Source organism: Peromyscus leucopus, chromosome 19 (assembly GCF_004664715.2).
Source record: "Peromyscus leucopus breed LL Stock chromosome 19, UCI_PerLeu_2.1, whole genome shotgun sequence".
Classification (NCBI taxonomy): Eukaryota; Metazoa; Chordata; class Mammalia; order Rodentia; family Cricetidae; genus Peromyscus; species Peromyscus leucopus.
Genome location: NC_051079.1, coordinates 42,187,707 through 42,214,120, shown reverse-complemented (window position 1 = coordinate 42,214,120; position 26,414 = coordinate 42,187,707). Strand labels below are relative to the sequence as shown.

Genomic DNA, 26,414 nt, shown 5'->3' with positions numbered 1-26,414 from the left:
AGGTTGGAATTTGCAGCCCTTAAGATTCTGAAATGGAGATAAGTCACATCGGTGGCCTGCTAGGCTAGGAGAATATAGGCTAGTAGGTACAGAAGCCTGGCTCTGAAGTTGTTCACCCGGAAGGAATGTGGGGAAGACTTATCTTCTTAGCAGGAAAGGCTTCTTTTTTTAACATCGCCTCCCCTTCTTCAGCTGTGGCCTGAGTTACAGGAGCGTTTAAAAGATGCGGTGGTCACGGGACAGTGATTGTACCGAGTCTATTAATAGAGTAGGAAACTGGGGCTCAGGAAAGTATAGGTGAGCTCCTGAGGGGACTGAGAATGGGGAGGGGCTGCTGTTGGGGGGTGGGGCGAGGTACTCCTGGTTAGCATTCTTTTTTCCTGCCCAGGCTTCAGAGTTCCCTGCACATCACCCTGGGATACACACCATCAGCTTCTCCGACGACTTCCCGAATCTGAGCCATCATAGTATGTGACGCCATTACCAGAGTGACCCACTCGCATGCTGCCTGTGGGATATGGCCACTGCAGCTGGGGACAGGAAGGGGCAAAACCCTCCATCAAGCTGCATTCCTTCAAGAGGATGCTGAGTCCAGTTTTTCTGATATACTGTCCTTTGCTTCCATTCTAGATTGGCCCAAGATGGTGGCTTTTTCTATTGTGTAATGGTTACCTCTTTGTATGCCTTATGCGCTCTCTCTCTCTCTCTCTCTCTCTCTCTCACACACACACACACACACACCGCCGTTCAGAGCGGCAGTTCCTAGTTTGAGCTGTTGCTGTAAATTGCTATTTTAAATTTTGGCGAGTGGAAATAATAGCTGAGTGATCATCTCCAGCAAATGTTGTTGGCCTTTGTAAAGAATGGCTCCTTCAGAGGTTTCATGATTTACAGAGGACACAGCTGGTGAGCAACAGAGCTGTAGGAATCTGTGCTCTCCTGGGCCTGGCGAGCTACAGATGAAAAGGACCCCGGGCTGGCACAAAAGCAAATAAGCGCTCTGACTTTAAATAAAGCATCCTCATTTATAGGAAGCCTGGCTCTTCAGTCCCAGCGAGATGTACGGATCAGTAGCAGCCTTTTGATGTGGAGCATAATTGTCAATTGGTTCCCACTGTTTCCTTATAACTCAGGACCATGGCTGGTAAAAATTTTCTTTCAAATACAGTCCCATAATGTAGAATTGTGGTACACATACTTTGACAAGCCATTCAATAACATTTAAACCCCAAAGTCTGCAAAACCAGAACCTAACCTGGTCCTGATTTAGGAGAGAGGATGGGTGTCTAAAGGACCACCTCCTTCTTCCTTTTTCCTTACCCCTCCCCCCAAGGCCATGAGGTTTTCATTCTACCCTCCCACTTCCTGTGCCCGTTCTTTGGAGCCACTCTGTCTTCCCTTGCAGTCCCTCCCCTCCCCCGCCCCTGCCCCGGGCGCGTGCGCATGCACACCTGATCCAGAAAAATGGGAAAGTTGTCTGCCCCAAGACTCCATACTCATAGCACTGCGCACTCTTTCTGTTTGGAGGGTTGAGGCCTCTCCTTTAACGGGGAATGACCTGGAGGGGACCTTTTTGCCTTGAATAACTGGTTCAGTCTTCATTGGCTGTTTGCTTTGCCTGTTTCCCAGCCCAAGCCGTGTCTGCACATGAGAGCTTGGGTAAGGAGGAGCTGTTGCTGCAAAAGGGGTCAGATGAAGTGTAGAGAGCTGTGGGAGCAGTGGTCTGACAGGCTGCATCCTTACAGTTAGTTGCCTGTCTTCCGATGGATCGGCCGGTGATAGAGGGGAGGCCCTGTCCGGCTCACTCTGGGAGACCCTGGCCATGTGCTGTATGCCCAGGGCCGCTTTTACATAGCCGTGTCCTGAAATAACACTCCTAGGAAAGGAGTGGTTCTTAGGAGGTCACAGTACGAGAGCTCTTGGTAAGCCTGATTCAACAAACATTTATAAAATGCCTTTCCCACACTCTCCAATGCCTTTATTTAAAGGAAGAAAAATGTCTCCCAATGAACTAGTTAAAGTCTGTGTGTGTGGGGGGAGGAGGGGAGTGGATTCCTGCCTTCCCATCCAGGAAGGGTGAGGAGGTGCGAAGCCACTTTCCTCCAATGAGGCTTCAAAGGCAAGGCTGCATTGGAAGTCATCATAGAAACTCAGATTTCATGAAAACCAAAGGGTTCCTGCCAAGCCCAAGAGCAGAATCAGGCATCGGAAGTCAGAGTGGCATCAGGCTCCATGATGCCAAGCCTCCAGGCAGGCAGTTGCTTACTGGAAAGCTCACTCAAAAGTCAGAAGTGAAGCCTCTTTGCACAAATACGCAGAGACGCACTGTATGCATGGAATGGCATTTGCTTGTTCTGTTTTTGTGTGTCGATGACTCCAAATGTTTGTCTCGGGAGACCCCCTCCACTCCCTTGTCCCCTGTGCCTCTTTGTCCTTTCCTTCCCACTGTGTGGTGACCGAGCCTTGGTGGGCTGTGGCCTGCAGGGCTTGGCATGGTGCCCACTGAAGTGTCGCTGGCTTGCTGCCCTGGAGAAGCGGCCTCAAGAGATGTCCTCCTCCCTGTTCGGGCACTGTCATCTCAGACCTGTTTTCCAGCCTGTCCCCAGGTAGGGACTCTGGACAGTTTAGCAGAAACTGTTAGAGGAACTTGCTAGCAATAAGGGTATGTGTGGTGATGTGAATGTTCCTTGTGTAGGGAGAGACTGTACTCTAAAGCCATAGGTACTGCTTACCAGAAAAGCAAATGCTTTTGTTACTGATCATGCTTGAAACTGCTTTTTAAAGATCTCCATGTGACATTTTCTTTCATGATGTTTTTCATTGTATTTGAGGCATATTACAAAACCCATGGCATTTTGTAAGTAGGAAACTTGCTTGCACAAACATAGGTCCTCCTGGCTGCTGAAAAGAAGTAAAGCATCTCTTTCTGCAATCAACAGGAATTGATCTGTAACGACCTGTTACGAAATGATTTTGTTTTCAGACACTGTCTTGTGTCCTAGGCTGGCCTTGAACTCTTGATTTCTCCTGCTGCTATCTCCTGAGTATGGGCATTGTAGTCACATGCCACCACAACCCTTGGCCTGCTGTTTCTGAGAAGGTGTGATCTTAGGCTGTTGTGATGTTCATTCATGCTTCTCCCCACCGGTGATTTTCGGCCAGAGGACCTTCTGTCCCTGTCTTCACGGGCTGCACCTACAGCACATGCGCAGAGCAGCCTTTCAGTGTTTCTGGGGAGGCCGGACAAAAGCCTCATTGCTGTTCCCTGTGCTTCACCAGGAGACTTCCTAACAGGCCGTTGTAATTCGTAGAACAGAGAGAGGATACCATTACCAGGGAAGCAAGGAAAAGAAAACTAGCCAGGGCTTCGTTTTGGCTGACCAGCCAGCTGGATATTGACCACCTGTCTTCATGGGAAAGAAATAGATGGCAGTGAATAAGTGCGAGTCGAGTTTTCCAAGAAGCTCAATGATTTTCCCAAATCAATACAGCTCATCAGGCCTCAGAACAAAGGCTGCCGGGAGGTGACAGTGACGGAAGTGCTTCTGTGTTCTTTTGTGTATTAAACCATAAGGCCCACGGGGAAACAAGGTGTGTGTGTGTGTGTGTGTGTGTGTGTGTGTGTGTGTGTGTGTGTACGCGTGCGTGCTACCTTAAAGACTTTTTAGGTATATTTGCAGAAGGGAAATCCTTCCAAAGTAAAACAAAAAGAACTACACAGACTGTGTATAGATGCTCAAATATTTTGAAAAAGGGGCGGCGGCAGGGGGATGCTACTTGATCTTTCACAAAGTAGATCAGAGCAAGGCCCAGTCTTTGCTTTCCGGGATTGATTGGGTTTGTTTTTGTTGTTGTTGTTGTTCTTACATATGGTGGTGTTCAGAGGAAGGAGCTCAAACAAACGTCTAGATAGCCGCGTTAACCCCGGGCAAACAGTCCTAACGACTCTGCCATGAATGAGCCCTGCTTCTAATGCCCTGGAAATGGCACCAAAACGGAATGCTGGATTGTCACATAGAGCTTGTAATTAACAAAGGGACGGCGATGCCAGCATATTCCAGCCACCAACAGAGATCCATGGAGACCAGCAAACGCTAGCCCTTCTGCCCTTCTGTCATTTAATTGTTAAGTTCCTTCTGCTTTCACAAGGTAGTACATTAACGCCAGAACAGCGCGTCTCTGGGGTTTACGACGGGGGGTGGCGGCACACTGGGCATAAAGTATTTCATTATACTTCCTTTTGTCGGCCCTGCCCTATCTCGCAAGCGCCATTGCCATACATTATTTGTTCAGATAAAGCCCAATGTTCAGGGTGACTAATCGCAGAACTGTGTTCCAGATGGTTTGATTACAGGATGTGGTTAAAGTGACTCTTCAAACATTCAGCCCAGCAGTAGGGCTCCCTTTAAAAAAAAAAAAAAAAGCTCTGCTTCATGGTCATGTGACAACATTGACTTTTCTTGCCCGGCGCACCATACATCCTTGGTGTAGACAATAGGAAAGCCATTTTGCTCTTTGGCTGGCAGGATTTTTATGGATAAACTTAGTTGTAAATTTAAAAATCTCTCAAATAATTATAAACTGTGCCTTCTGAAAGAGAATCTAGTTGAAGGTAAAGCGGTCTAAAGCCAGAACCATGAATAAAGATGCTTAAGCTTTGGAAATAGCTCCAGGATGGTACTCCAAAGAATAGGGATCTGTTTGGAGAGGAATTCTGAACAACGGAATGATGATAAGCTCCACCCCATGCGGAAGCCACGATTGCCACAACTAGGGTAATGTGGTACCTGAAATAGGGGCATTTCTATTATCATTGGTGTTTCTCTAGAAAAAAAAAAAAACAATAAAGGAAAGAAAGTGTAACCATAAGGGAGGGGGATTATAGCAGAAATGGGTTACAGTTTAGTGTTATTAGAATGAGGTTTGTGTTTTCTGCCCGAGTGCACACCAAGTCCACCCAGATGTGGCAGTCTGAAGATTTCAGAAAAACCATATGATTTCAAATTCGGCACTTACAATGCTTGGCAAAGCTCTTAGTCCCAAGGATGAGGCTCTTTTAAGACTCAGACAGTCTTTAAACAGATTTATGCAGAGTCACTGGGCAGTCAGCATTGGCCCAGTTCTTGAGGAAGCAGCTCCGCAAATACAAGAAATAGTAATTTATAAGCCACATGAATAATCTCTTTGGAGTAGAGTCTCTCTACAGAGGAAGTCTGTCATCTACGAGCTAGTAGGAGATTCCACTTACTGAAAAAAGTACAGTAACCATGAGACCTCAAGAAAAGGCGAGGGCTCTGAGTGGAGAGTTGCGTAGGTTCCAAAGTGATAAGTGAACTCGTACTTGACTTAAGGTGCAGTGCTTCTCGGGGCTGTGTGTGCAGACATTGTACCAAACACAAGGGACTGATGGGAAAGACCAGCTCAACGTGCACATGATTGGAGGGAATGTGAAAGGGACATCCTGTCAGGATAGGATGCACATCCTCGCCATGTTCAAACACAGCACGAACTTCTCACCCAAGGACTGAGCATCCCTGGTGAGCAGAAAGCTGCCTGTGACTCAAGGTCCCACCCAAGGGAGACTTTGCCTCTTTGAGCTTGTACCTTTTAAGGTCACTTCAGTCTTTTCTATTCCAGCCAACAGAAAGGAACTGTTAGGAATGTGTCCTAGCAGTTCATGCAGCTGTGCCCTTTTATAGAATGTAGAACGCAATCACAGTGACAGATAGGGAGGCAGAGAGAATCCCCCTATCAACCAGGAAAGAGGGAATACCTCGGATGCTGATGAGCACCATCACGCGGGAAACTGTTTTGAGACCAGACAGTGACCCCAGAGAGAACGAATTTGGAGGGTAACATGATACGTGTCTGTAGATGGACCGGGGCTGTCACAGGAGTTTGTCCTGATTTATTAGGAATTTCAGCTCTCTTTGAGGATTTCTACATAGGTTCTCAAGCCTCCGTTGGCGGAGTTGAAAGCGTGGTGTGAGGGCCAGCAAGACAGCAGAGTGGGTAAAGGAGCCTGCAGCCAAGTCTGACGACGTGAGTTTGATCTCCCAGACCTACATGGGAGAGAACTAACTCTCAAAAGTTTTTCCCTGACCCCCAAATGTGTGTCATGGTAGGGAAGTACATGAGCGTGCATGCACGCACGCACGCACGCACGCACGCACACACAGACACAGACAGACACACACACACACACACACACAACAAAGAAAATGTAATTAACGTTTGTTTTAAAGCGTGACATGAAGAACAGCTGAAGAGACTTGTTTGAGGCTGAAGGCACAAAGGGGGGTGTAAGCTGCAGGAGAAACAGTGACAATTTGGTATTGCTGTGCCAGGAAGCAGGGCCTTTGGGTGGAGGGTGAGGGGAATGATTCTTCGGGGTTTCCGAAGGCAGAAACATGGACCAGGCACTCATAGACAGATTTGTGGTGTAAGACAAGGAATAATTGTATAACACGATGTCTGGGTAGTAGCCAGGTAGCCCTTGAGTGGGTCCCTGATAGAGTCCTCTGCTTGTGATAAGACTAGAGAAAAAGGGGACACATGTTTGTGCATGTGCTCATGCACACGTGCTCTCTCTCATGTGCTCACGCGCGCGCGCGCACACACACACATTGAGGTATTGTGCCAACACTTGGCATCTTTATCTCATCTCTTAGCTATTACGTCTTTGAAGCTCTTGCCCATCCTGGTCCTCTTAGTTAACATAGATCTTTAGACTTCTCTTTGTATCACCATTTCTAAGTTTCCACATTACTAACCCAGATTCCTGGCATGAATGTGTCTGGTTGCCTCTGCATCAGGTACCATCACTAATTTAGTGATATGAGGTCAGGTTTAGGATTACTGGTGTGAGAGCTCACTGGTCTAAGACATTCTTCTGAGCAGGGCATGAGGACAGAGCAGGAACCAAGAGCAGCACATCCAGTCTCTCATCTAATGTGAGATTGGTCTAGTCTAACAAAGAGCCCACTCTGTAAGTACAGCTAATATGCAAATTTTACTTCCAGATTGTGATGCATGTCTCTCCTGATGGTAAGATTGTAGACCCTTTACGTGAAAAGCTGAACAGAATTTCCAACAAAGTATGATTCAGTAGCACCAAATAGATACATAGCCAATGCTTGATGGGTCTGAGTAGGAAATCGAGCATGAATCTTTATGAAGCCCGTGTGTGTGTGTGTGTGTGTGTGTGTGTGTGTGTGTGTGTGTGTGTGTGTGTTCCAGTATCTGGGACAAAGTGTCAGCAATATGAAAAAGAAAATCATGTAGGTGAGCTTCCCAGTCCTTCCTTGTGAATTTTTTTTCTATTTACTTAGGATTAACAGTAATAGGCCCCAGGTATTTCTCAAATAGCCTTGTTAGAAAGGGAAGGGCAATAAGCCCAGTGAGATCCTTGTTCTTATAAACATCAAAAGGGCTTGCAGAGAGAAACCTGGCTCCTAACTCACAGGCGCAAGAGAGATCCAGGAGAATAAGTATGCTTGAAGACACAAACCTTCTGGGAACTAACGCATGTGTATGTCTAATTTATTTAGAGAGAAACATAACTTTAAGCCTGGGGTTATAAAATTCAAATCTGTACTTTCTGAGGACTAACTTTCATCTGATTTATATCATTCACTATGCCTTTAGAAAGTTATGCATTAAATGGCCTTGGGGTATAAAACACTTGAAATTTATAATTTTATCAAAATAATAAAAAAAATTATAGACTTGATTTATTCATCGAGACAGGGTCTCACTGTATAGCCTTTAGCTATGTAGACCAGGCTGGCCTCCAGCTCACAGAGATTCACCTGCCTCTGCTGGAAATAAAGGCCTGTGGCACCACTCCAGCAATTTCTACACTTGAGAGCTCAACTTCCTACTCGACCCTTCACAACAGCATGTTTTCTAAACATGGACCTCCTACAAAAAACAAAAAAAACAAAAAAAAAAAAACCCTACGTTGCAGTTCACGGGAAAAGATGCCTTAACCTCTCCTCCAATGAAGAGCCTCAACTGAGTGTCTATATTCACTGTGCATTCCAAGCAGATGTAACTACTGTGGCCCTCAGAAGAGGCTTGCACAAGATAGACCACCACAGGCCCATGAATCTAATTAGCACTGCTTGAGGAGACTGGTTAAAAAAAAAAAAAAAAAAGAATTAAAAACAAAAAAACAAACCCCAAAACAGCCTTCCTGGGAGTGGAGCATTTGTTTTGAGCATTTTAAATTCAGGGTGCTTCTAGAAAAATTAGGGTGACTTTATTTAGGTTCCCTTAAGCTGAAAGCAAGCTTTTCTTTCCAGAATTTTCCTCCTTCCAGTACAGACAACAACGTGGCCTACGCGGCTTCTAAGCAGTCGCAGATGCGAACTGGTTTTTTTTTTTTTTTTTTTTTTTTTTTGGTGTGTAAGTTGCAACTGCAGTTCGGTCTTTGTGACCGTTTCAACCTGTGGCCCAAGATAACCACTGATTGATGGCTTGTGTTGAGTCCCTTCCTTCTTTTTTGGCCCAGTTACCCTGGCCTGGCTTGAGGCGGTAGCTTTGGCTGTGAGGGTACTGTGAGGGCTGGCCTGTTGGCTGTGTGCAGCCCTGTGGTGGGTATCATGGGGCTTGGGGGGGCTGCTTCCAATTTCCAGAGCCTTGGTGGGGGCTCTGGCGATGCTTCAGGTCTCCCGCGGCAGGGAGCATCCTTCCTCCTGGCCGCCTTTTCTCCTTGCTTTGTCATCCTGCGCTCTGGCCAGCTGCATCGGGCCAGCCAATCAGACGCGAGCGTTCGCCGCAGGCCCTGGCCAATCGGCGGCCCGCGTTTGCTGGAAACGCGAAACCCTTAGGGGAGAAGCAGTAACAAAAGCCTTTCACTGCAGACAAATGTTAAGTGTCTGTGCAGACTTTTCCTGTTTTTAATTTTATTACTGCAAGAATGGAGGGTTTGTTGTTTTCTTTCATGTTTCCTTTCAAGCAATTTTAATTATACATTTGTGCTACATCAGGGACTCTGGAACGCAGTGATTTCAGCCTATTGCCTCTGAAGCTAAAATGCAGTAACCTTCTGGCAATACAGATACATTCCTGCACTGTAAATATAGCTGACATGCTAAAGAATTTTAAGCAGCTGCAGAGGTCTCTGACACCACACACGGTGCCCCAGAGAGCAGATGATGAGAAAGCCAGCCCAGTTTGCCCCTCTCCTCCACGCCCCACCCCTCTTTCCTGAAGGGATGTGCTCATAAAGAAGCCTTTCCGATTGTTCTGTCTTGTGCAATTTTTGACCGAATGCCTAATTACTATTGATTCTCATCACAATGGGATTTTTTCATGCTCGATGGTTAAAAACTCCCCTCACCCCTCACGGGGGGGGGGAGGGGGAGTCAAAGGAATCAAGCATGATTTTAGGCAATGCTTGCAGTTCCTTTTAGCTTTTCTTCCCCTGAGCTAGACTACTGCTACAATAGGAGGCGGAATTTATAGTGAGTAAATTCAGCTGTCGCGTAACTACTAGCAGCCCCCGACCATATGGGAAACAATTTCAAAATCTCCTTCTGAGACTTTTGAAAGAAAAGCCTCCTTTACCCAGTACTTCGGTCCCAGCAGTTCAGATATTTTACCCACTGTAGAAGGGCTCCCCAGGAAAAAGAGTCTCGCTTTGTGAGCTTCTCAAGATGGTCGCTAGTGTAAGTGAGCAAGTCAGCCAGCAAAGACTTGGAGGAATGGTCTCTGAGGGCGGAAGGGTAGGCACTTAAAGGAGCAAAGGCTCACTTAAATGTTTCATTTATTTACCTTACTCTTGTGTATGTCCCAGAGTCCAGCTTCTTTACCATACGCTTTGAGGATGTGATTTTTTTTTCTTTCTTTTTTAAAGTGGCACTTGTCCTCCAGAGAAACAAGCAGGGTGTTACATGTTGTTCCTCGGTGATATTTAGCATACTAAGCACACTTAAGTTTAGTAATTCATAGACGCAGTGCTGAATTAAAGTGTCTGCAGGGTGGCGGCGGCGAGGAGAAGCAGGCTGGTTGGACGGAAACACGTGTGTTGGTTTTGAGTGTTCTCTTCTAATCCTCTGTAGCAAATGCTTACCAAAGTTGACTGACGATAACCCCAAGAGCAAATGTGTTGTGCACACTTATTTTCTTAAGAGAGCTATTTTAAGAGCCTCGGAGACGAGACAGAGCAGTGAAACAGAGCCCTTTCTGAGGCTGATGGCCGTCTCACGCAGTTAATGTGGGGAGGGTCAAAAAGAAGAAATCACAGCCGCCCCCAAGGCCCTGCCTTTTCCGCCGTGCCTATTTTTACATATCTGCAAATGATTTTTTTCTTTTCTTAATAAAAAAAAAAAGTTACCGTTGTTTTATAGTGTTGAATTGGAAACCAGATTCCTTTCAGTCATCCTCTGGCTTAAGCACTGGTAACTCGGGCTTGGTTTACGTTGGCAGCCTGCCAAACGAAAGCAATTATGTGTAATAATAGAAAAATTAAGAGGTGAATGTTACTGTTTTACAGCAGGACATGGCAAAAACCACTTCCTTCTGTCAGCAATATCTTGATCACACCCTCACACACTCTCACCCTTTTGCACCATGTTCGTGAATGCGCGCATGCGCGCGAACACACACACACACACACACACACACACACACACACACACACAATTTCCTGTGGGTTTTAACTTGAGGTCACCGAAACCAGAAAGGGGAAGGATGCAAACCACAGCTTTTGAAAGCCATATGAGAATAGAACTTTGCTGGTAAAAATAATAACAACAAATGAAGTGGAAATAAAGTAATAGGTGTTCAATGTGCTCCCCTGTAACCCCACCACTCTCCCCTACAGGTGTCCTAGTGGTCAATGTCACGTGGAGGAACAAAACGTATGTGGGGACCCTACTAGACTGCACGAAGCACGACTGGGCCCCTCCTAGGTGGGTGCCTCCTCTTTTTTGCTCCTTCCTCTCCCTCCCCCTTAGCGTGTCTGCAAAGAAACTATAGGAAGAAATGAAGAATATAGAAAACTCTTCCTGTAATTAAAACCAGGCAAAGGAGAAATCAGATGAGGCTTTCTTTCCTATCTGAGCTCTGGTCCTCTCACTCACTCCCTTCTCTCTTTTGTTTTCTTCTTCTCTTTTTCAAAATGGGGATTTGAACTGATTGAAAGCCCGCTCTTAGATTCTCTATGGGTGAATATTATCCATTTGGTAGCCTGGTCTCCAGCCAATGCACCAGTGCAAAAAAATAGAATGTCCTTCCCTTGGCTGTACCCCACCCTCAAGCTGCCAAGGTGGCGGCTGCTCTGTGCTACCTGAGGTCCCCGGGATCTCGCCTGGCTCCTTTGGAGATGCTCATTATGACACCCATTGCTTGCTTCCCTAGGTTTTGTGAATCCCCGACGAGTGACCTGGAGATGCGAGGGGGCCGGGGCAGAGGGAAGAGAGCGAGGTCTGCCGCCGCCGCCCCCGGCTCCGAGGTCAGCTTCACAGAGTCCAGAGGGCTGCAGAGCAAGAACAGAGGGGGGGCCAATGGGAAAGGGAGGCGCGGCAGCCTCAACGCCAGTGGACGGAGGACACCCCCAAACTGCGCTGCAGAAGACGTCAAAGCCAGCCCTTGCGCTACCAACAAAAGAAAGAACAAGCCCCCGATGGAGCTGGATCTGAACTCCAGCTCCGAGGACAGTAAACCCGGGAAACGGGTCCGCACCAATTCCAGAAGCACCCCTACCACCCCTCAAGGGAAACCAGAGACTACATTTTTGGACCAAGGCTGCTCCTCTCCGGTGTTAATCGATTGCCCCCACCCAAACTGCAACAAGAAGTACAAGCACATAAACGGCCTGAGGTACCACCAGGCACATGCACACTTAGACCCAGAAAACAAGCTCGAGTTCGAGCCCGACAGCGAGGACAAGATCTCGGACTGCGAGGAAGCCTTGAGTAACGTGGCCCTCGAATGCGGTGAGCCAGGCCCAGGTGTGTCAGCGTATGACCAGGTGAAGGCGCCTGCATCCCCCGGGGCTGGGAACCCCCCTGGGACACCCAAGGGCAAGAGAGAGCTCATGAGCAACGGCCCCGGTTCCATGATGGGCTCGAAAACTGGGAAGAATGCTGGCAAAAAGAAGGGCCTTCACAATGAACTGAACAACCTGCCCGTCATCTCCAACATGACAGCCACCTTAGACAGTTGTTCGGCCGCGGACGGCAGTCTAGCCGCCGAGATGCCCAAGCTGGAAGCCGAAGGGCTGATTGACAAAAAAGGTTTGGGCGATAAAGAAAAGGGCAAAAAAGCCAACAATTGCAAACTGGACAAGAACCTCTCTAAACTGAAAAGTGCCCGGCCCATCGCCCCTGCCCCAGCCCCGACGCCCCCGCAGCTGATTGCCATCCCGACTGCAGCCTTCACGTCCACCACCACGGGGACCATCCCTGGACTGCCCTCCCTCACGACCACGGTGGTCCAGGCTACACCAAAGAGCCCTCCATTGAAACCTATTCAACCAAAGCCCACGATTATGGGGGAGCCCATCACCGTGAACCCCGCTCTGGTGTCACTCAAGGACAAAAAGAAAAAGGAGAAGCGGAAGCTAAAAGACAAAGACGGCAAAGAGGCTGGCGGTCCCAAAATGGATGCTAAACTGGGGAAGCTGGAGGACCCTAAGGTGGCCGGCAAGGATTTGTCCGGGCATTTTTTAAAGGACCATCTCAGTAAGAGTGAAGGGCTGGCAACGGATTGTCAGAGTCTCAGGAGAGCCGCATGGCCAGCATCAAAGCCGAGGCCGATAAGGTTTACACGTTCACGGACAATGCCCCCAGCCCTTCCATTGGGAGTGCCTCCCGGATGGAATGCAGCACCCTGGTGAACGGGCAGGCGCCCATGGTCCCCCTGCATGTGTTGACACAGAACGGGGCCGAGAGCTCAGCGGCCAAGACCAGCAGCCCGGCCTACTCGGACATATCGGATGCTGCCGATGATGGTGGTTCTGACAGCAGGTCAGAGGGCATGAGGTCAAAGGCCAGTTCCCCATCAGATATCATTTCTAATAAAGACGGTGTCGTGAAAGGGCATTCTTCAACTTCAGCACAGTCATCTCAGCTGAAAGAGTCCCATTCTCCCTATTACCATGGCTACGAGCCTTACTATTCCCCGAGTTACATGCACCCTGGACCCGTCGGTGCCCCCACGGCGGGGAATGGCGGGAGCGCGCAGGGCATGAAGATCAAGAAGGAGTCGGAGGAAGATGCAGAGAAGAAAGACAAGGCCGAGCAGTTAGATTCTAAGAAAGTGGACCTCAACTCTCCAGCCCTGCAGCCTCAACACCAGTCTGTCATCACGCAGAGACACCCCGCCCTGGCTCAGTCACTTTATTATGGCCAGTATGCCTACGGGCTCTATATGGACCAGAAATCGCTGATGGCCACCAGCCCTGCCTACAGACAGCAGTATGAGAAGTACTATGAGGACCAGAGGCTGGCTGAGCAGAAAATGGCCCAGAGTGGGAGAGGGGACTGTGAAAGAAAAGTTGAACTCCCCTTGAAAGAACTGGGCAAGGAAGACCCTAAACAGAAAAACATGCCATCGGCCACAATCTCAAAAGCTCCCTCTACTCCGGAGCCTAACAAAAACCATTCTAAACTAGGGCCATCAGTGCCTAATAAACCTGAGGAGACAGGTAAATCACAGCTTCTCTCCAGTCACCAGCAGCAGCTTCAGGCCGACAGCTTCAAAGCTAAGCAGATGGAAAACCACCAGCTTATTAAGGAGGCTGTAGAAATGAAGTCTGTCATGGACTCTATGAAGCAGACAGGTGTAGACCCAACCTCGAGATTTAAACAAGTAAGATTGTGGAGTGTGGTCCCACCAGCCAGGGAGCAGTCTGAGCTGTGCACATGTCTTGGGCTTGATCTTGCTAGACATCTTACATTGGGAGGAAACCATCATCACGGGCTTTTCCTCTGCTCTTGAAAAATATCCTCAAAGATCCCTGGGAGTTCCTGCACAACTCTAAAATGTCCATTCCCCACTGTTTACCTGTCTTAGTGCGTGAAGGAACTCTGGGCTTGTGCCCTGCGTGGGTTTCCTAAGTCGGTAACTCCGATGAGGATTCTTGATTTCTTCATGAGCTCAAGGTGAAGGTATTTCACTAAAGGGCCTCTGAAATCTCTGGAACTCTGAGGTTTCATATCCTTCCTCTAAAGCACTCATTCTTTTTATATACCACATTTCTGTCAGCGTCTTCTAAGATTTTTTAAACCAGGGTCCCTGAGTTCCCACTTCCCACTCATCATTGAACGAAGTTTGTGCCGAAGGTATCTCTCGTAAAGGGTCTCAGATACCGAGATTTCTGTTTTCTGTTCTCTTTAGAACCCAAAGTAGAACTCTTTGGGCTGTGGGTTTTCAAGGGGTCTGGGGCTGCAGGTGATAGGCCTCAGCAGTTCCTCCAGCCAGCCTAAGAACACGTGACGTGCGGTCACCATTGAAACCGTAGATGTGCAGTGCTGTCCCCGTGACTCAATGCTACCCTGTGAGCATTCATTCTGGTATTCCCCAGCACCAGCACCCCAACTTAACTCCCTGTGCTTGCCCCCTAGTGAGTCAGAACAAGAGCTCTTACTGCTATGTACCTCTCCGGCCAAAGTTGGGACTGAGGACCAATTTCAAAGTCTCATTCAAGACTTGAACCCCGAGGGGGTTTACACCATGAGTGTGCAGAGTCATCAAGGCCCTTTGGATCTTTGGTTCCATGCTCCCCGCGCCCCCCCCCCAGCTCTAAATCAGGCTCTTGTTTCCCAGGGTTGCAGTAGAACAAGACAACTTGGGAGGACTTATCATTGGGTTTGTCTTCTAATAAATAAATCATAATACGTGCCATTAATTTGATATTTTTTGGCTTTAAGATGTTAGCATATTAATGAGAAGCCAGCCAGCATAGCAAGCTTCAGCTGTAGTCAATGAAGAAAATGTGTTAGGGTACCACGTGTCTTTTATTTTTCCTTCTGATATCAATAACTGTAGTAATTTCTTAAATTTTCTATTATTAGCTTGAGATAGAGTTTTTGTAATCCCCTTTTGCTGTGTGAGACAATAAAAGGAAAGTGAAGATTGAATTAAATATGTCTGGTATTTAGGGTCTGATACTATTTAAGGTCCCAGCTCTTTAACCCAGCTGCCATGTGACCTTGGTGTTGGCTGAACTTTAAAAACATTTGGTTTAGCCTGTGGTACCAGGATTGATGATGAAGCCTACCTCGGGCATTATCACTTTATCAGAGTAGGGGGAGCAGCCCGTGTTAACCCAGTAAGGAATCATAGTCAGTAGTGCTGTAAATGAACGGGTTTGCTTTGTAAGCAACGGGATTTTAAGACCGATCTTTATTTTAAAACCAGGATCCAGATTCAAGGACATGGCATCATTATGTATACCAGCCCAAGTATCTAGATCAACAAAAGCCAGAAGAACTTGACAGAGAAAAGAAATTAAAAGAGGACAGTCCAAGAAAGACGCCTAACAAAGAGAGTGGTGTGGCCAGCCTTCCTGTGTCCTTAACAAACATCAAAGAGGAGCCCAAAGAGGCCAAGCGCCCTGATTCTCAGTCAGTGGAGGAGAGCAAGCTGAAGAATGATGATCGAAAGACTCCGGTGAACTGGAAGGACTCTCGGGGGACAAGAGTGGCTGTGTCCTCACCCATGAGTCAGCATCAATCGTACATACAGTACTTGCATGCTTATCCTTACCCACAGATGTATGACCCCAGCCACCCTGCATACCGGGCTGTCTCTCCTGTCTTAATGCACAGTTACCCTGGTACGTGTCATGGGTTCTAACTACATTGGAGGGAAGAGGCTGTGTGCAAATGATAGCTATTAACAACTGAAGATAAATTAGAAGCTTCGGGAATGACATTTGTTTTGCTTGTTTTTAATGCTACTTAAAGTCCCAAAGACGAAACTGATTTAATGTGAGATTTTTATATTTTGTAATGAAATGTCAAGAGTCCTCAGGCTCTAGCTTCCATAGTTCCTGATGGCTTACTGTAGACGTTTAGACTGACAGATACTTTATTGCCTGTGGAAATATTCTAAGCACTTACTGTCATAATCATTATAGTTACTGTTTCTTTCACTTAAGCGGACACATAAATGGATGAAGTAGCTGTAAGCTCAATGCTGTTTATATCCTCCGTTCATCAGGATGAATTAACCAGAGAAGAAGATCAGGGCACCTAGACACAGATAAACAATGATGTAGCCCGTTCTTAATGTAACCCCTTATTTTAAGATGTCTGACTCGTACCCAAAACTCACGTAATCCAGCTGATTTTTGTTTTTAAGATGTAGCCTGTAACACGATGTGACATTTCTTGTTTATCTGCAGGGGCCTATCTCTCTCCAGGATTTCATTATCCTGTTTATGGGAAGATGTCTGGGAGAGAAGAGGCAGAGAAAGTCAATACCAGCCCCAGCATCAACACAAAAACAGCCAGTGAAGCCAAAGCCCTGGACCTGCTCCAACATCATGCCAACCAATACCGCAGCAAGTCCCCTGCTGTAAGCCTCCTTTTGTTGGTAGTTAAAAGGCCATGTTTGGGGGGGACAGGGGGACAAGCAACAGAACAGTCTTGAAAGAGCAATGGTTTAGGAACCCAGCTGGGATTTCAGGATGCTCTTCTATTCCGATACACAAAGAATGGAATGTGGAAATATAAGATGTGGTCACGCAGGAGGGAAAAATGTCATTGAAGCCTTTGTGAGAGTGGGGAGCCTTTCTGTCGCGAAAGGATGGTGCTCTTTGCTTACCCGGGAGAAGGTGTGCAGGGGGACATTTAAATTTATAGTGACTTCTTGTGTTAAATGTTAGTTGTTAAGACATTAGGAAAGGAAGTACCATTTTACACCATCCTTGTTAACCAAGTGGTTCAGAAGCCACTAACTGTTGACCTATTAGACAAATTGAGCTTTTGCAAAATGTTTTCTTAAGGATGAGGGTTTGCAGCCCAGTGGGAGAGCACTTACCTATCATGTGCCAGGTGACATCCCTCGCCTGAAAAACAAACAACAACAGAGATACAAAGTAAAAACAACAAATGAATGTTTTCCTCAGAAACAACTTTCCAAAAAGTCCACAGTTTTCTTGTAAGACTTAAAAGACTTGCTTCCTGTTAAGACAGTAGCAAATGTAGCATCTAATTACATGACAGTGGTTGATGGGACAATCTAAACAGTCTGTCTAGCTCCTCATGTGTGTAAGTATGTACATAAATAAAGGTGACCAGACAGACGTCACCCCTGTCCCCCGGGCTAGCCTAACCTCAGTAGACCTGAAGTTTCAGATCCTTCTGTCGACCTGGGTATTCACATGGTCCGTACTCCTAGTCAGAATTCTGCTCATGTGGAGTAATGCTGAGGGTCCGTGGCACACAATGACGATTAGTTTTCTTCAGACATTGATTTGAGTCTTGTGCAAGCCTGAGTCACTTGGCTGGGGAACAAGGCTGGCATCTGCTGCCTATCGGCCTTGATGCAGTCTCCTGTCCTTGTCATTCCACAGAAGGAATACAAAAACTGTCTTTGTGAAAGAGGCTCTCCCAGCAAAATGACGACTGCTGGTCCTAAAGACTGTGCATAAAGAGACCAGAGAGAAGCGATGGTTCCTAGTTAGGAAAGCCAAGGGGTGTGGAATGGTTAAAATAGTGTTTGCAATTTGAACACAGCCACTACACAGAAACTAAAAAAGGTGATCCATGCATGAACCTTTTTTTGTAATTCCTCCTTTCAGTACCTACACAGACTTTGTTCCAGTGAGAGGGCCTAGAGCAGGATCTAAAGGAGAGCTAGGGTCTAAAGGGAGAAATGTGTCAGAGACACAGTCCTTAGCCTGCGCTCATGTGGAAGAGCTGACATTTCTGATGCCTTCTCAGAAATGAAGAATCTGGAATGTGGGCAGGACAGTGGTTTCCTGTTGAGTCTGCCTGCCTCAGAATGTGCAGGGGACTGGTTCTTGAGCCTCTCGGGAAGAACCAAATCTGGAGATACCCCATTCTCCTTTCTAAAACAATAACACAGTATTTGGCTATAAACCTACATTCATCCTGTATTTTCAGTTATTTGCAGATTCCCTCCAAGTGTCTAATACAAGGAAAGTGCTACATAAGAGTTCTTACTACACCGTTTAGGGAATAATGCTGACTAAACAAATCTTAATATTTTTAGTTTGCCAGTTTCCTTCATTACATTTTTGATCTGGCAGCTAAATCACAGAAGTGGAACTCATGAATACAGTCAGAAAAGAGAAGTATAAAGTGATTAAATTTTGTGTGCTATGTGAACAAATAGTGTGTATTATTGTGTAAACTTGAATTTGGGTATGTTGTTTTTTTTTTTTTTTTTTTTTTTTTTTTTTTTTTTTTTTTTTGGTTTTTCGAGACAGGGTTTCTCTGTGTAGCTTTGCGCCTTTCCTGGAACTCACTTGGTAGACCAGGCTGGCCTTGAACTCACAGAGATCCGCCTGCCTCTGCCTCCTGAGTGCTGGGATTAAAGGCGTGCGCCACCACCGCCCGGCTTAGGTATGTATTTTTATAGGAACACAATGGACACTTTTTTTTTTTTTAGAGACAGGATTTCTCTGTGTAGCCCTAGCTGTCCTGGATCTCACTTTGTACACCAGGCTGGCCTCGAACTCACAGAGATCCACCTGCCTCTGCCTCCAGAGTTGTGGAACCAAAGGTGTGTGCCACCATGCCCAACTAAATTCCCCTCCAGAAAATATAAATAAAAATATAATTAGGAAACTTAACCTTTAAGAATAGTCTCAAAAACTCCTTTTAAAAAATTAATGTATAAAAATTGTTCCTGAAAGACACCAAGTGGATTCTAATGAGCAGTTTTGAGAAGTGAATCTTGAGGTCATTTTTAGGAATTATTTGCAGAAAACATTGGTGCCATTTAGCTTACTTTGGTCGGTTCTCTATTGCGAACTCGGTTCCATTAAAACAAATACGTATCCTTTGAAGCTGTCGTCCACTGGTACAGGGTTTTAAGTCTGTATCTACTCAATGGCCTGAATGAAGTATCGGGGCTGTAGGGGGAGAGGTGCTTTGGGGCTTCTGATAAGTCTCTATGTACAGGAATTAAAGGAGGGCGTTTGTCTTCTCAGCCCGTAGAAAAAGCTTCCACGGAGCGGGAACGAGAGGCAGAGCGGGACCGGGATCGGCACTCTCCCTTCGGCCAGCGGCACCTGCACACTCACCACCACACCCATGTTGGCATGGGCTACCCTCTCATCCCCGGTCAATATGACCCTTTCCAAGGTCAGCAGCTCATCACATTTGGATAACAGTTGCTATGACTTCCTGTCGCTAATTTAAAATGAAAATATTGAACTTTTGACTAGCACTAGCTGTGGGAACGCTTCCTAACACTTATTTCTTAGTATTCCTGAGAGACACACCTCAGGCTGTCTGTAGTCAATTGAGACTTGAAGTGACTACCACTTAATAATTGTCGCTGGGAGATGTTACCTCACCAACTGAGGGTGGCAAGCCAGTGTCTGGGGCATCAAATAAAACAATCAGAAAATCAGATAGCTACTTCAGGGACATGGTAGAGAAAATAGAGCCATGGTAGGTGGCTTTGGTAAAATCATTTATTCTGATATCTCCATTTCTTTTAAATTGCCCATTTTCCATACAAGCTACCAGGATGACCAGAACTAACATTTCATTGCCCAATGGAAGGGTGCTTCATGTCCTTTCACTGATGGAACTAAACCTAAGAGAGAGAGAGAGAGAGAGAGAGAGAGAGAGAGAGAGCACAGTCACGATATGTGAGGTGATCAAATCTTACCTGTCCGATCTCTGTCACCTCATAAGGTGTCATAGCTGTCTCTATTTTGTCACAGTTCTGAAAGTTGTAGCTGGAGAACCTGGTGAGTGAGGCCTTTCTTAGTAGTGTGAGGGAGGGGCTTCCTACTCTTTCTTTACAGGGCATGCAGGGAAGCAAGACTCCTGAAATTTGTTTCTATAAGAACATTTAAGCCATCAGATCAGTATGTGGCCCTTAGGACCCCAGTTTAATTACTTCCGTGTAAATCTTGAGTCCAGATGCAATCAAACTGGGAATCTGGGCCTCAACATGGGATCTTTGCAGGGTAGGGGCAATTCAGTGATAGCAAAGGCCAAAGACTTAGCAAGATGACGTTGGAAAACAGTTCCAAATGCAGGGAGTGTAAAGGAATTGGGCTTCGGTATTCATTTGTTACTTGGGGTTAAAAGAAAGTGCATAGATAGATGATATGATAGATAGACTGACAGACTGGCAGACAGATAGATCGATCTCCAAAATCGCCAAGTGTAAGGAGAACACGGAAGGGAAATGAATTCTGTAACACAACACAGATGTAGAGCAGTACATGTGAGCAGAGCAAGTATCTCATCATTTTTGTATGTTGTTGTAATGTCTGAAATTGTCCTTGGAAAAAGAAACCAGATCCAAATAAAAAACCATGGAAGGAGAGAAAAATCTTCCTGTTTGCTTTGTTTACCTCAGGATTTTTTTCTTTCTTTCTTTTCTTTTTTTTTTTTGGATAGCATCAGTCCAGGAAGGTCTGAGGCTAGCCTTGAACTTTGCCTTGGGAATTACCAGCATGCACTACCATGCCTATTTCCCCGGGGAGCATTTTCTGTGGAATTCAGATGCTTCTTTATTGGCAGCTGTTCAGATCTCTGCTTCCTTTGTCATATAGATTAGGACTATTTTTTCTTAAGTTGCTTTAGACTCAGGAAAGGGCAGGTCTTTGGGAATTTGTTTGATTCGTCCCATGTACTTTATGGGATGCATCACGTTTAAGTGACTGGGGAAAATGTAATAGTGACAGTAGTCATTGTGAAAGTTTTCTAAGCAAACTAGCATGTTGCTTCTGTAGCCCACTGGCTTCTGCTTCCTGTTGTTAGTTACCACCTGTTATTTGTCTTGAGTTTCCTATTCGAGAATACAGGCAAACACTTAGCGCCTCGCAGAGCCGGTGGGATGGAAGGCTACATCCTCTGAAAAGCATTTCACGTGAACGTTTAGGAAAGCACAAATCACTGCTACTGGTTCTGTGCTCTTTACAACATGGAAACCCCGTGTTTTCTTCCCACTAGGCTTGACCTCTGCCGCCCTCGTTGCCTCTCAGCAGGTGGCTGCCCAGGCATCTGCATCAGGAATGTTTCCTGCACAGAGAAGGTAAAATATTCTCAACACCTGAATTAGTGCTAATGCTTGCAAGGCAGAGGAGACAGGCTTCGAAAATGAAAAACTGGATGCCTTGTGTTGGTTTTATTGTAATGAATGAACATATTATGGCAGTATGCTTCACGTGGGACTTAGATTCCATGAGCCTCATTCTATATAGGTGGTGTACATCAGTAAGGGAATTACTATGATTATTTTTTTAATCTTAAGGTGAGAGTGACATCCTTAGGTTCTAAGGAAAGGTTATCCCTACAGTTTTGTTAACAGTATTCACAGGGCTAGTGTAGCTCATTGGGTTAGTACTTGACTAGCATGCCCAAAGTCCTAGGTTCTAGCCTCAGCATTATACAATAAAATACCAAGACCAAATCCCTTCATTTTATTGTACTTAAAAATAAAGTTGCAAATGGAGAAATGAGTTATTATAATGCTGAAGGTGACATTTGTTCCCTGGTGTTTTCAGCATTATAAGTTACTCTTCAAGCTCTCCTAAGATGGACAAATAAATTTAAAAGAAGATTATCAATATAAAATGAATGCTCTCTCAAAATGTAGCTCATTACTTTGTATTTCTTCGTTTCCCTGGGAGTTCCACAAATAAAATAGAACTAACTATAAAGGAAGTCTTTCAGTCTCACTGTCTTTAGATTTTCCTGTCAAATGTTGACAGAACTTGATGCTAAGGTGTGCTCTTCTTTTGCAGAGAATAACGGAATCGGAAGTGTCCGGTGGCATGTGACTGGATCACATGGGGAAGCGCTTTATATAGACATCAGTTCCATGGTGTTAATTTGAAATGCCTTAATGGCAGGCAAAAACCAGTCATTTCATTTTGTAAATTACAGATTTTATCACAGAGTAACAAATGTTGCTGTAATTAAACTTCTGTTTTATATATATATATATACGTATACATATCTGTATATATACATATATATATATATACATATATATATATTCTTTACTTTTTTGTAACAGTAACCAGGCTCGCACACACAGGGTCTGCTGCCAAGTTGCAAACCACTCAGTAAAGGAACTACAAAAATGTATTTGTCATGTTGAAAGTGTTAGCCACAATAGGCTGCTTACATTCTTTTCCTTTTAAATTGTAAATAAATAATGTTCTGTATCAGTGTGCCTGAACCTTGCATCTCCTTCATCTCTCCTCCCACAAAGTCCCTCAGAAAGGCTGACTGTGATGATGACACTTGGTACAATTTAGATGTCTGATTGGTGGCTCCCGTTCGAGACGCATCACTGTAAAATGTTCCCGTAGTCACCGTTTGTACTTGTTTATTGTGGAAATAAATACTTTTGGAAGGCATGGGGTTGCCAGAACCACAAAAACTGTGTTGTATATATAATGTAAAAATTAAGATGGGGAAATAGTGAGCATCTGTGAATAATGAGGTGTCACTTTTTGATAATCTTGAATGGCAGATAACCCAATAGCCTGCATACCAGAGACATCTGTGATCGCTCTATTACTTGAAAAGCCCTGCAGTCTTTTTTTTTTTCTTTTCTTTTCTTTAATGTTTACAATTATCCAGTTTTAGAAGAGAAGGACTTTAACGCCATTGCCTGGTTACTTGTTTTATGCTGTAATCTAGTTTATTTTATGTAAAATGTATATTGAATGCTTTCCTTTTTTATACCTGCCTTAAATAATTTGGCAATCAGAATTAAAAAGGTTTTGTTTTGTTTTTTTTTAAAATAATGGTTTCTTGTGTGTCTGATGTTACTTCTCGTTGGTGGGAGTGAGTCTACCTTCCAGAGAAGCAGCTCTTTATACTATGAATATGTAAGACAACAGACACCAAATCTTCATACATGGTACACAGGCGACAATACACAGACATGAACTCGTCATAATGACACACAAGTATAACAATCCAACACCATGTTTAATTCTATGAATATGTTCATACTTGCAGGACGTTAGTCTAGACATGGACACATAGCACCCCAAATTGGTAGACACCGGTGGAATAGTATGCTAAACATGTAAATCTTTTTTTGTTTTTGTTTTTGTGTTTGTTTGTTTTTGTTTTCTCTGTTTTTGTTTTTTGAGACAAGAGTTTCTCTGTATAGCCTTGGCTGTCCTGAAAGTCGCTCTGTAGACCAGGCTGGCTTTGAACTTACAGAGACCCATCTGCCTGCCCCTGCCTTCCGAGTACTGACTGGGATTAAAGGTGTGTCCTGTACCGCCATGCCCAGCCTAAACATGTAAGTCTCATGACATGTGGACAGTACAATATATAAAAAGTCAACCAGTTGTCACTGGAGTCACATCCGAAATATTTCATATCAAATTTTTACCTTCCCTCCTCACCTCTTCTGTTGAACTACCTACACCATCTGAAGCTGGGATAGATTGCAATGAACAAAGCAGACAAGTCCTCTACCCCTAGAGCTTGCATTTCCTAGTAAACAGCGCAAACATACAATAAAATATATGTACATAATAGGTTGTCTGATAAATACTATGAAAGGTGAAGGATGCTGTGTATGTGTGGGAGTTTGTAAGGCTGATTATAGTCTGGGAGGATGTCACAAGACTGAGAAGGCGGTTCATGTAAACTTGTGGGGAAGAGGCACTGGGTGAGATGGAAAAGCCAGTGCAGAAGTTGGCCATTGGGAATTTCCTTTGTCTTTGGACTGGTTTTGGTTTTGTTTGTTTTTTTTCCGGTGCTGGGGCTCAAACCCAGGACACCATGCACACCAGGCGGGTACTCTGTCACTGAGCTACAGACCCCAGCCCTTGAGCTTGGCTTGGCTCGTTGCCATCCCCAGTTTCTATGACTTTCCTCTAATCACCGATACCAGTTCCACCGACTGGTTCACTCAGACGTGCTCGAATGGACAGAACCCGCCTGGGTCTATTTATTTAGCTTGACTATTGCTCACAAATGGATTTTTGCCACTACAGAGCAAGCGTTTTTCACACATAGATTTTTGTCACCGCTTTGGCAAAGCTACCAGGTGTATCATTCCCAGGTCTACTCCGTGTCAAGAAAGAGATCATTCACTTAATTTTCAGATTATTTTTCTTTGGACTCTCACACGGTTTTTTGTCGCGTCTTCAAGCCACCAGATCTTTTTTATTCCTTGAAGACTTGGTGCTGGCTTCTGTAGTTGAAAGCACGGATGTCTCCTCTGTTCAGACAGTTGCTTTCTAGTCTGTCTGTTGGTGGCTTTCCTGTGACGCCAGTTCCTGACCAGCCTTGTAACTGCCAAAACGCTAGAACAAAACGCAGCTCGGCTTTCATCCTCCCCAGCTAAAGCAGCATATTCCTGTTGAGGGCTGGGGGATACTTCGTATTCCTGAAGAGTTCCAAGGTTCAGTGCTTTGCATTTTTCAAATGCTGTGCATGAAGCCAGCCTTCTCTTTCAGTTGTGAAAGCCTGCCTGTACATTTATCAGGCTTCTGATCACTCCTATCTAGGTGGCTGAATAGATTACAAATAGGTGCATTAGACCACGCTTAAGTCTACTTTTGCAGTGAATGGCCATGCTGATAAATATGGAGAGATACTTGACCAAAAGCACAAGGCCATCTAAATAGCCTTCCTCTGCCCTGAGCTTTTACTGGAATGTTATTCATGACCAGTTTACAGTGAGCACAAAATGAAATTTTGTGTGTCCCTCCTTATGGTTACCATTGGTGTCTTTACTCAAGTCATGAATTGCCAATGGCCAGAGCTCCTTGACATTGTGTGTGCCATTTCTCTGGTTGAGTCTATATTCAGCACCGAATGGTAAATTAAAGATTCCCCAAAGACAAGCATACTTGGCTCCATTATATTACTATGATGAATCTGCCATTAATACGCTTCTAATTGTTTTACTTTTATAGACATAAAATCAGTCCCCTTAGTGACTAATAATAGGGTTTATTGATTTTACTAAACATTATTCATTCCAGGCCTGCTCATATCAGCTTGTCCTGAACATATGCAAAAAGCCCACAGTGCTGGCAGAGTGCAAATTAACTTCAGGGAGACCGGCGAGTGAAGAGCTGTTTACAGCTGCGGTCCCATTGAATGCTGAATATTAAAAACAAGGCAAATGGGCTCTATATAGAGCCATTTATTTCTAGGTTAGATTTTCAGATGGCTTTTTCATGGAAAGTTGCCATTGATGTTCAGCCCAGGTCATTAACACATGCAGAGTGAAAAGGCTGGCCTTTTCCATTCACACTGGCTCTGACCCTGACTTACCGTGGTTGCAGCCCAAAGGCTCCCTGAATGACCTGAATGAATAGAGCTGATTGAGACAGGATGAAACAGCCGTTTAATGATAATTGCTGGTCAGTCCAGTCCCTCTCCGACTCTGAAAAAGGAACAGGACAGGCAGAGCCATTTATGATTGTTTGGGCCACTAACCACAGTCATTTTATTCCTCCTTCCTGCAGCCCTCTGTGTCCTAAATGCTGTTTTCTCTCAGTTAACTTGGGGGAGAGAAAACGAAGTGAAGCCCCCCCCACACACCACCCGCAAGCTGACCCCTAGCCAGGCCTCCTCCGCCATGGGGCCTCTTTCAGCTCTGTAAACAAATCATATGCAAATCTGGGAATGGTTCTCAGCCTCAGCACTGCGGACGTTTCAGACCAGGTAGAGCTTTGTTTGGGAAACTGGCCTGGGTGCTCTGGGGTGTTCAACACCACCCAGGATGAGGCAGAAACAACCTTCCCAACATGCTCTCATCACTCACGGGCACAGGGGATTTCAAATTCCTGCCCAGACCCAGCTGCACAGGAGAGTTCCAAGTTCTTTGTCCTTTGTTACTTTAGAAAACAAGAAAACTGGGGGGTGGGGGGGGTGGGGGTCGGGGGGTGGTGTTCAGTGAGTAAAGTGTTTGGCCTCCCAACTGTGAGGACCTCCAGAGTCCACGCAAAGCTGGGAACTCAGTGACACTGACTTATAATCCTAGAATTCTTAACGGCAAGGTCAGAAGTAAAGAAAGGAGAAGCCACCGAAGCTCACAGGCCAGCCAGCCTCGTAGACCCAGCTGCTTCAAATAAGAGAAACCTCTCCAAGTCAGAGGCGTGGACCAATACCTGAGGTGGTTTTCTCGGCTCTTCACGTGAACTGTGGCACATGCACACCCACACTCAGACACAAGTACATACGGATGTACATGGCCCCAGAAATAAGAAAACTAACTATGGCTCCTGGTAATGCTGTAGAAACACAATG

At 45.4% G+C, this 26,414-nt stretch overlaps 1 protein-coding gene across 1 annotated transcript in view; it reads left to right on the top strand.

Annotated features, from left to right (window-relative positions):
* Positions 1-21,211, top strand: part of Znf608 (zinc finger protein 608) — a 107,879-nt gene extending 86,668 nt beyond the window's left edge. Inside the window, 7 exon segments of the mRNA XM_037197148.1 lie at positions 10,832-10,919; positions 11,368-12,707; positions 12,710-13,821; positions 15,373-15,790; positions 16,361-16,533; positions 19,139-19,292; positions 21,126-21,211. Coding sequence (XP_037053043.1) covers positions 10,832-10,919; positions 11,368-12,707; positions 12,710-13,821; positions 15,373-15,790; positions 16,361-16,533; positions 19,139-19,292; positions 21,126-21,211 — 3,371 coding nt within the window.
* Positions 21,212-26,414: the final 5,203 nt, after the last annotated feature.